The following is an 11,593-nucleotide window of genomic DNA, read 5'->3' as shown; positions in this document are numbered from 1 at the left end:
AGATTCAGAGGAGTTTATCAACATATTTACAGGAACACTGCATCATTCCGGAGGTGCCATTTTGATACATTATTTTGTGAATATACATGGGCATAACGGGGTCCTGTCCCGTCCTTATGTCACAGTATTCTAGTAGAGGCTCGTAGATGCGTATGTGTGGGTGGTAGATGTCCCATGATGACTATATTGTACATTTGTATATCGTTTTTGCAGCCGTGAGGGCCTCTCTCTCTCTCTCTCTCTCTCATATATATATATATATATATATATATATATATATGCATGTGTTGTCTTAGAAATTATATGTGTCCAGGATGAATGGTGCTCGGTAGTCAGCTCCGGGTACCCGTCATGGTACCCAAGTCGGGTAGTGAAAAAAGTGGTATCAGAGCAGTTCCGTCCTAGGGTGTGTCTACGAGCCGTGTCCGGCAAAGTCTCGTTTATAGGTGTGAAGCGCGCGGGCATTTAGGAAAAATGACCATTCTTCTCCTCATTAGATCGTGCCATAGAGCCATGTTATAAGATTTTTTCCTCCCTAATTGTGCGTTATGATTTCTGCGATGTCGGTAAAGAGAAAAGATGCAGTCGTCCAGAAAGGCAGGACTACCACAGAAAGACGGATAGAAAGGGAGCCACGAACAAATGTAGATGAAGGTGAATATCATAACGAGGCTTCATCCAATACCTCTCACACTCCACCTAATCTAGAAGAGCAAGAGAGGGCTTCACCTCCGGTTCTTATGCCTCCAGTTCCTCCACCGAGTGCTTCAGGTCAACAAATTATCGAAGATATTTAGCTATTGACACAGTTAGTTGTCGTTCATGCACAGCAGCAAAGTACGGGTCCAAGTTACAGGGCGACTAATGCTAGAGCCCGTGATTTCATGAGTTTAAATCCCCCAGAATTTTTTGGGTCAAAGCCGAATGAGGACCCGCAAGGTTTTATTGATGAGATGTTGAGGACGTTGAGAATCATCCATGCCTCCGATACTGAATCGGTGGAGTTGGCATCCTATAGACTCAGAGATGTGACGGTTCTTTGGTATAATAACTGGATATCTTCAAGAAAGGAAAATGCACCTCCCCCGGTTTGGCAAGAGTTTGTGAAAGCTTTTATTAGTAATTATTTTCCAACCAAGGTCCGTCGGGCCAGAGCGGATAAATTCTTGAATCTTAAGCAAGGGAATATGAGTCCCCGGGAGTATAGCCTTCACTTTAACTCATTGGCTAGATATGCTCCGACTATGGTGGCTGATAAGGGAGATAGAGTGCATAGATTTGTGAGTGGCTTAGGGCTGCATTTGTTCAAAGACTGCTTGACAGCTTCATTGCAAGAGGGATGGACGTTTCCCGTATTCAGGCCCATGCCCAGAACTTAGAAGAGCAGCAACGTCCCCAAAGGGAAGAGCGTGTTATTGATAGAGGGCAAAGTAAAAGGGCCAGATCTGCTAGCGGTGAGTATATAGGGGGTCAGCAACAGTATTCCAGTTATTCGGGCCAGTCCGCGACAAGTGCACCTCTTCGGTTTGCGGGCAGGAGATTTGATCGCCCTATTTATTCTGGTCCGAGTCAGAGTTCGAGAGTCTCAGGTTCTCAGTTTGGAGGTAATCCTAGCCAGCAGAGACCATAGGTGTCGCGATGTAGCTAGTGTGGTAGACAGCATTCCGGTTAGTGTCACCAAGGTTCAAATGCTTGCTATGCCTGTGGACAGGTCGGGCATATGATGCGAGATTGTCCATCGGTGAGTAGTAGAGTTGGGGTTCAGCCTACAGGATCCGCAGCCGGTTCTTCTTCGTCGGTGTGCCCGATATGGCAGACTCCCCAGTTCCAGTAAGTCGTGGTAGAGGTAGAGGGGGAGCATCTAGTTCAGGTGGTACTCAGCCCCATATTTATGCTCTAGCCGGACGACAGGATCTTGAGTCCTCCCCAAATGTGGTTACAAGTATACTATCCATATTCTCTCATGACGTTTATGCATTAATAGATCCGGGTTCTACGTTATCTTACATTACTCCCTTTATTGCGGGTCGTATTGAGGTGAAACCCGAGCCAATTAAACCTTTTGAGGTATCCACTCCCGTTGGTGATCTCGTGATAGCTAGACAAGTATACAAGAACTGTGTAATTGTGGTATGTGATCGTCAGACTAAAGTTATTTTATTTGAGCTGGAAATGTTAGATTTCGATGTGATTATGGGTATGGATTGGTTGGCTTCTTGTTATTCTAATGTCGATTGCAGAATGAAATAGTCCGATTTCAATTCCAGGAAGAACCAGTGCTTGAATAGAAATGTAATACCACGTCTCCAAGAGGTAGGTTTATTTCCTACGTCAAGGCGAGGAAAATGATAGCAAAAGGCTATATTTATCACTTAGTCAGAGTTCATGACACCAAAGCAAAGCCGCCGACTTTTCAATCCGTCCCGGTAGTGAATGAATTTCCGGATGTATTTCCAGATGAACTTCCAGTCTTCCTCCGGAAAGAGAGATTGATTTCGCTATTGATGTGTTACCGGATACTAAACCAATCCCTATTCCTCCTTACAGAATGGCTCCTGCAGAATTGAAAGAGCTAAAGGCACAACTGAAAGATTTGCTCGAGAAGGGATTTATTAGGCCAGTTCATCGCCGTTAGGAGCACCCGTCTTATTTGTGAGAAAGAAAGATAGTCCCTACGAATGTGCATTGATTATAAGCAGCTGAATAAGGTGATGATAAGGAATAAATATCCTCTTCAAAGAATTGATGATTTATTTGACCAATTACAGAGTGCCAAATGGTTTGCCAAAATTGATCTGAGATCGGGGTATCATCAGGTGAGAGTTAGAGAAGAAGATATTCCCAAAGTAGCTTTCCGAATGAGATATGGCCACTATGAATTTCGAGGGATGTCATTTGGGTTAACTAATGCTCCGGCGGTATTTATGAACCTGATGAATAATGTATTCAGCCCTCTCTTAGATCTGTTCGTGATTTATTAATGATATTCTAGTATACTCTCGGACAGAATCAAACCTTTAGACCATTTACGTATTGTCCTTGGGATTCTTCGGACTCGAGAATTGTATACAAAGTTTTTGAAATATGAATTTTGGCTTAATTCCGTGACTTTTCTGGGCCATATTATCTCAGCCGATTGCATTCGAGTAGATTTTCAAAAGATTGAGGTTGTGAAGACTTGGCCAAGGCCCACAACACCAATAGAGGTCCGTAGCTTCTTAGGATTAGCAGGATATTATAGGAGATTTGTGGAGGGATTCTCTTCTATTTCAGCACCATTAACAAAGCTGACTCAGAAATCAGCAAAATTTCAATGGTCTGATGCCTATGAACGTAGCTTCCAAGAATTGACAGATAGATTGACCTCAGCCCTAGTCCTGACACTCCCAAAAGGGCTAGATGCTTATGTTGTGTATTGTGATGCCTCTGGTGTTGGGTCAGGCTGTGTGTTGATGCAGCACGGTAAGGTCATTGCTTATACTTCCCGGCAATTACGGAAACATGAGAAGAACTATCCGACTCATGATCTTGAATTGGTCGCGGTTATTCATGCACTAAATTTGTGGAGAAACTATTTGTATGGCGTTCATGTTGATATTTATACAGATCACAAGAGTCTTCAATATATTTTTAAGTAAAAGGAGTTAAATCTACGACATAGGCGGTGGTTAGAACTACTGAAGGATTATGATGTGGCATTTTACATCATCCTGGGAAGGTGAATGTAGTAGCTGATGCTCTTAGCCACAAATCAATGGGTAGTTTATATGAGGTCCCTCTAGAGAAGAAAGAGTTGATTCGTGAGCTCCACCAGCTAGCCAGCCTCGGAGTTCGTTTAATTGATTCAAGCAATGCAGGAACTGGTATCCACAATCCAACTATTTCGTCCTTAGATATGGAGGTGAGAGAGCGCCAATATGAAGACCCTCAGTTGGGTCACTGTAGAGATACACTCCCTGAGAAAGAAAAGTCGCCATTTGAAATTTCTGTAGATGGAGTTCTTAGATACCAAGACAGGCTATGTGTTCCAAATGTTACAGGATTACGTCATCGGATTTTAGAAGAAGCTCATTACACTCGGTATTCCATTCACCCTGGAGTGACGACGACGTATCATGACCTCAAATTAATGTATTGGTGGGATGGAATGAAGACAGAAATAGCAGAATTTGTAGCTCAATACCCAAATTTCCAAAAAGTGAAAATTGAGCATCAAAAGCCAAGAGGATTATTGCAAGCAATGGAAATTCTAGCTTGGAAATAGGAAGTGATTAACAAGGATTTCATTGTAGTTTTGCCTCATTCCCGAAGCAAGTATGACTCCATATGGGTGATCGTGGACAGACTCACGAAATGAGCTCATTTTCTTCCAGTTAGAACCACATATTCGGCAGAAGATTATGCAAGGTTGTATCTTAAAGATATTGTACGACTTCATGGGGTCCTAATATCTATTATCACAAATAGAGGGGCACAATTTACAGCTAAATTCTGGAAATCCTTCCAAGAAGGTTTGGGTACTCAGGTAAGGCTTAGTAAAGCATTTCACCCACAAACTGATGGACAAGCCGAACGCACTATTCAAACTTTAGAAGATATGTTATGAGCATGTGTGCTAGATTTCGGTGGTAGTTGGGATGACCACCAACCTCTTATTGAGTTTGCATACAACAATAGTTATCATTCCAGTATTCAAATGGCCCCGTACAAAGCATTATATAGAAGAAATTATAGGCCCCCAATTGGGTGGTTTGAAATAGGAGAGGTACAAGTGATAGGTCCAGAGTAGATTCAACAAGTGGTGGAAAAGATCAAGGCTATCCAAGATCGATTACTAACGGCCCAAAGTCGCTAGAAATATTATGCGGATAACCGTCAGCGAGACTTAGAATTTCAAGTTTATGACTAGATATTCTTAAAGGTATCGCTGATGAAAGGCGTGATGAGATTTGGTAAGAAGGAAAAGTTAAGTCCTCGGTACATTGGACCTGATAAAATTGTCTGCAAGGTAGGTCAAGTAGCTTATGAACTGGACGTACCTCCAGAACTTGAATCAGTCCACCCAGTATTCCACATATCAATGCTCCACAAATGTGTTAGAGATCCAACTAGAATCGTGCAGGTAAATGATGTCCAAGTTACAGAAAGGTTGACTTATGAGGAGCTAACCATTACCATACTAGATAGGAAAGTACAGAGTCTTATGGAGAAATAATAACCTAGAAGAAATGACTTGAGAAGCGGAAGAAAACATGAAGTCCAAGTACCCGCAATTGTTTCCACCCCCGGAAGAGACTCAAGATGAGACATCGGTATTATGAGGTATGTAATGTTTTTCTTTTAATGTTTTTTGTCGTGTGTGGACATAATTTCTTGCTATTGTGTTGTATCCCTGTGAGGCGATATTATTATGGTTTGTTGTGACAGGATGGTAGCGCCATTTTACAAGGGAAACTCTGGCGCCATTTTAATGGTTTTCGAAATTGTCTTATGCTTGCTGTGTTTCCATTTTAATTTTTGTATATAATGGATTTATGTGATTGTACTTTAGCTATATTGGGCCATATGTACAACTTTGAATTCATGGTATTTGAAATGTGGGAAGCTAGATTTTAATCCTAAGTTAAGATTTTGAGGTAATTGAAAGTTTGAGGCCTAGTCTTAAGAAATGAGAATTTATGAGTTGAGAGTCCATTTGTGGATTGAATTGACTATTTTTTTGGATATACGACTCTTACGTTATGGGTAAAATAATTTTTAAAGAAAGTTCCCATTTTGCCCTTGTGGGCTCGAGGTCACTTTTTGGGGTGCGTTTTTGGGTTTCGAATATAAATATAGCAATATGGGTGTCCTTAAATTCGGATTCTAACGTAAACCGCACATTTGATAGATTTTGATCGTTCAGAGGCTCTACGCAAAGGAAAGGCATTGGTTTGATCGATCATGGTACCGCTCGACATTGAGGTAGGTTATGGTCTACTTTAGTTAGACTCTAATTACAGAATCGTATGTAGTTGTAGAAAGTGACGAAGATAGCATGATAGGCCTTCGGGCATGAAGTGGAGGTGAATTCTAATTAGGTTGGTTATGTAAGCTGTTATGTGGACTTGTCGCCAAATGTGTTATTTTTCGTGATTATCACATGTTTATATCTCTGTCACATACTAGCTCACTCATCACACGAAAGGAATGGTAATATTGATAATTGAACAGTAACCAGTAATATGACTTGTACTTGTTGATTTTATATTGGTGATATTATTGAGACTGATATCATGCATGACATGCTTTCAATATTATTGTTGTGATGATTGCTGAGGTGAGAAATTGAGAGACTCCAAGGTCTTTGCCGGAGATTGAGAGTGACAGAGAGACTCCGAGATCTTTGTCGGAGATTGAGAGTGTTAGGGTGACTCCGAGGTCTTTCCCAGAGATTGAGAGTGATTGATAGCCTCCGAGGTTTCTGCCGGAGAGCACGAGTGGTACATGGACTTCGCAAGTCCCCCATGGGTCATGGCTTTGAGGCACTACCCTTAGCATGTGTGTACGAGAGTGGAGTAAGAGAGGTCACTATTTCATTGCATTGCATTCATCCCCTTATATATTTGACGAATCATTTGGTGAACTATCTCTGTCTTGGTTGATTTCATGATTCCTTTACGCATTACTTGTCTGTGATACATGTCCATACCTGTTTGCTCTATGTGCTACTTGTTAGTTTTCACTTCTTCATGTGTTATCTAATCATTGTCGGCCTATGATGTTTACCAGTACTAGTGTTGTACTGATACTACTCTTGCTGCACTTTTGTTGAGTGCAGAGAACGATCCAAGCTCCAGTTCTACACCTCGTAGTTGATACGTGAGGGTGACATCTTTCGGTCATTCAGGGTGAGCTACTTGGTCATCCATGGCCTCTGCAGGACCCTCTTATTTAATTCTATTTTTTTTATTTGACAGACAGTATGTAGCCTTCGGGTATTTTCAGACTTTTATTCCAGACTATGTTTAGCGCTCTTGTACCCTTTGACCAGATTTTGGGATTGTCGTGACATTTCTAGTTATGATAAGTATTTAAGACTTGATAACTTCTTCTTATTTAATTTTTTCACGTATTTAACTTGTTATTAGTAATGTGGTTTGCCTACTCGGAGGGATGGTGTAGGTGCCACCACGACTCGCGAATTGGATTGTGACATTATGACATTTAATCATTCCTTATATATATTCCTAACGCTTCAGTTATTATACCTATCGCTTTCTAACCTCATAACCTTATCTTATTTTTTAGAGCTCTAGCGAGACGTTCTTTCGCTTCTAGTTTCTCCCCTCCTCAACCGAGCTTATCCTTTGGTTGTTCAATATTTCTTCTTTACTAGGAATAGGAGTTACACTGATGTGAATACTTACCCTACACTTAAAAATTCGAATACCTAGTCCTTTGAATTTCCTGAACACTCAAGAAGTCGTACTTGACTGTACAATTCCTAGGCATGCCACCCGTACATATGGTCTAAGAGGGACTATAGACATGCTTATTATACTATTTAGTAATGCCATCTGATCCCACCAATCCGTCCAACGCTAAGGGCTACCCTAACCCTTACTAGATCCTGAAATCCCATTCCTTTCTAAGGCTACGTCTGTTGAAATCTATAGGCCGTAAGCTGGGATGGGTGATACTAACTACGCTTTTATCATTGTCAAAGGCGGGATCATAACACTTGCATTACTCCTTCTGAGCTCCAGCTACCTTACAATCTTCTCTACTCTGGTACCTCATGCCCCCTTAACCCTACCTTTTCGCCTTTCGGATTTCATACTTTACCTTCGGATGCCCTCGCGACCTTTTCCCCACACATATGAGATAAAGGTTCATACTTTAATGTTTTAATATCGTACTTGCACATCTAATACACACCTGATCTGATGGAGACCTCACATTTACTTATTATAAGCATGGGTTAAAATCAAGTCCTTACGACTCAGTTCTCCCACAGCCACATCCAATCTCTTAAATGTCGTCTCTTTCTAGTCATAGGTATTGTTGTATTATGAATAATGAAGATTATGAGTTGAATTCTTACGACTCAGCTCTATCGGATGATCTATAACAAGAAGGAAAGTTGACAGTCCTAAATGTGTCGTAGCCTCTTGCTTATAAGTGTGGTGCACTACGCACTCATAAGCAAGACTCTACTAGACATGGCTTATAGACATCCCTAGGAAAGACTTCTTGTGATACCAAGTTTTTCAAGCCCTAACCGGAGAGGCGAGACTGGCACCCAGGCCTTACTTTCCGAGCACCAACATACTTTACCTATCAATCTAACCTAAGCAAAACATAGGTCGACAAGGCCGTTACATGACAACTGAATGATAAGAAGGGCTCAACAACAATCAACAACTCATAAGATATGCGATATATATATACATGAAGGTAGTATGTTAGCTCCTTCCCCACTTTTTAGTTTACTCAAATGCCCTTCCAAATCATTAAATAATATGGGATTTTTAGTATTTACTCCAAAACTCTCCAATTTTCCCTCCCCAATTTTCAACCCATCCCAAATTCTCCAATTCACGTGCAAAGCTAGCGGGAAAAAGGGACAAAGCAACCATTCTTCTCTCTAAAATTTCAATCTTGCTTTCTAAGTTTTCTCTTCTTCCAACATTGATCAATGAATTATGGAGGTAAGAATATAGTTTTTTAATACCTTTTCATTTGTTGATCAAATTATAGGATTAGATTATGCTGATAATTTTTTTCCTTTTTGAAACAGAGTTACCCAACTATTAGGGAGTTTTGTTTATATATAATTTTTTAAGCCTTTAGATTTGTTATTGTTTTTTGATTGGTAAGACTCAATATTTAAAGTTCAGTGAATTGATTATATCGTTGGATGACTTAGTGTATTGACAAAATTGTTTCTTTTGATGGGTTTAAAAAACACAGGTCTTAATAGTACGAGTGATTCTACTATAGGAGTTTTAAGAAGTCGGTGTCCGTGTGGTAATATTGGGTGCTTTATTAATGAAGATGTAGTTGTAGGATATACAACAATTTTACATGAAGAACTTAGACAAGAAAATATTATTGATAACACTGATGGTAGTTTGAAGAGACGCACAGTGTTTAATAGTGATGATGAGACTTATAATTGCTATGTAAATTTTGCTAAAAGAAATGGTTTCTTAGTTAGACGAGAGCGCCATTTGGGAAGTGAAGAACATCCTATGGGAATTTATAAAAAGGATTATGTTTGTCATCGAGCCGGTAGCCCTCGTCCTGAAAAGATAGTAGAAAAAGAGCGGCAAAGAGATCAAAAATCTTCCAGATGCAATTGTAAAGCCAAAATATCTATTGCCAAAGACATAATTGACATGATCACTCATTGGACGGTGGTATGTGTTTATAATGTCCACAACCATGACCTATTGAGTGATAAGGAGGAGAGATTCCTCCCCGCTTATCGAAATATTGACATTGTTGATCAAAAGCGGATTACACTTCTTGTGAGAGCCGATTATTCCATGGGTTTAATAAGAAGGGTGCTTGAATTAGAAAAGGGAGTAGATCCAGGCCAATTGCCTTTTACGAAAAAATATATAAGGAACTTTGTTCAATCAAAAAGTTCTACCAATATTCAAAGTGATGCACTGGAGCTACTAAAAATATACAAGAGTTTGAAAGACAAAGATGGTGATTTCCAATATGATTTCATAGTTGATGCATGTCAAATACTCGAACATATCATTTGGGCATTTGGAGACTCCATTCGTGCTTATGAAATTTTTGGAGATGTAGTTGTTTTCGATACTACTTACTGATTGAATCATTATGAGATGCCATTGGGAGTTTGGATTGGTGTGGACAATCATGGAAACTCTATTTTCATTGGTTGTGTTCTATTGTTCCATTGCGAAACGAGAAAGCATCTTCTTTTTCGTGGGCGTTAAAGGTTAATACAGTTGTATTCTCAATTTTTTTTAAAAAAATATTTTCTAGTTTTATAGCTAATGTATATTTATTTTGCAGAGTTTATTGCGACTTATGAATGGAAAGCACCCACAAACTATACTAACAAATCAAGATCTAGGCTTAACAGAAGTTATTTCCAATGAATTGCCGCACACCAAACATGCATTTTTCATATGGCATATTACATCCAAGTTCCCCACTTGGTTTTCTTTTGTCCTTGGTTCAAGGTATTTGCGATTCAAATCTGAATTTCATAGGCTTTATGAACTTGGCAGCATTGAAGAATTTAAGCACCAATGGGATGTATTGATTTCTCAGTTTGATCTTGGATCGGATCGGCATATCAAGTTGTTATACATAAATTGTGCATCATGGGCATTGCCTTATTTGAAGGGGTACTTTTTTGCTGGAATGACAACGACTGGACGCTCGGAATCTATTAATGCATATTTGAAAAGATTTTTACATGCAAGAACATGTTTAAAAGAATTTGTTGAGCAGGTTGGGACTGCGGTCAGCATAAGAAATCATGCTAGTGAAGAGGCAACGATGCGACAAAAGTATTAGAATCCTCATATTAAGACATTCATGCCAATAGAAAAACATGCTTCAAAAGTCCTCACACCTTTCGCTTTTAAATTATTACAAGATGAGATGATACTCTCTGTTGAATATGGTCTATTTCCAAAGAGTGATAGATCACATATTGTTCATCACTACAGCAAAACAGATGGTGGGCGCTTTGTCTTTTGGGATCCACTAGAAGAGGTTGTTCACTGTTCTTGCCGAGAGTTTGAATTTTCAGGAATTTTGTGCAGGAATTGCATTCGAGTGCTTACTGCTCATAACTATTTTATGGTGCCCGATAAGTATTTACTGGCTCGATGGAGGCAAGAAAATTCATTGGCTCTAAGATTTAGCCATATGATAAATTCCAATAATGATGACAATGAGTTTCAAAGTCTTTATTCTATAGTCTGACATTTTACTATTGAATCAATAAAGACAAAAGGTCGTCTTGAATGTGCTAAGAAGGAATTAGAAAGAGTGTTACAAATAGTTCAATGCCTTCCTGAGAATGAGTATACCGATGAAGCACACAAACAGGCTACTTTAAGTCAATCTACTGAAGACAATTCTTTAAATGAAGATTATCACATTGAAAATCCCCAACAATCCCAAACAAAAGGAAAAAAGAAGGGAAAAAGGCCAGTTGGAGGCATTGAAGTTGCTAAGAAACCAAGATATTGCCACGTTCCTAATTGTGGTGGATGTTACACCTCAAAAATTTCTGAGTTGTTGCCTTGTGGATAGGCTAATGTGAGCTTAAGGTGATTATGAAATCCTTACTAGATTAAGGAAGATATTAGATAGCTTAAGGTGCATACCATAAGATTTTGAAGTTTTACAAATATGTGAAATTTAGTTTGTTGAAGGAAGTGAAATATAAGTCATGTTCGGAAAGGTTTTCGCTATAATTGAGCTAATATTTATTTTGTGATGTCTTGAGGGGCTTCTATAGAGCCTATTGTATGGTTAATGAAGTATTATGTAAGTGCCAAGAAGGTTCCATGAGGATTAGAAGTAAAACGAATCAATGAGAAAAAGTTTT

At 39.5% G+C, this 11,593-nt stretch overlaps 1 protein-coding gene across 1 annotated transcript; it reads left to right on the top strand.

Moving 5' to 3' along the window:
• The first annotated feature begins 560 nt into the window (after positions 1 to 560).
• LOC132611732 (protein FAR1-RELATED SEQUENCE 11-like) lies at positions 561 to 10,548 on the top strand. The gene is made up of 3 exons (XM_060326115.1): positions 561 to 771; positions 8,956 to 9,803; positions 10,039 to 10,548. The coding sequence occupies exons 1-3, from the start codon at positions 561 to 563 to the stop codon at positions 10,546 to 10,548; spliced, it is 1,569 nt and encodes a 522-aa protein (XP_060182098.1).
• Positions 10,549 to 11,593: the final 1,045 nt, after the last annotated feature.

This window comes from Lycium barbarum, chromosome 9 (assembly GCF_019175385.1).
Source record: "Lycium barbarum isolate Lr01 chromosome 9, ASM1917538v2, whole genome shotgun sequence".
NCBI lineage: Eukaryota > Viridiplantae > Streptophyta > Magnoliopsida > Solanales > Solanaceae > Lycium > Lycium barbarum.
Note: the sequence above shows the minus strand (reverse complement) of the source record. Positions and strands in the feature narration are given on the sequence as shown.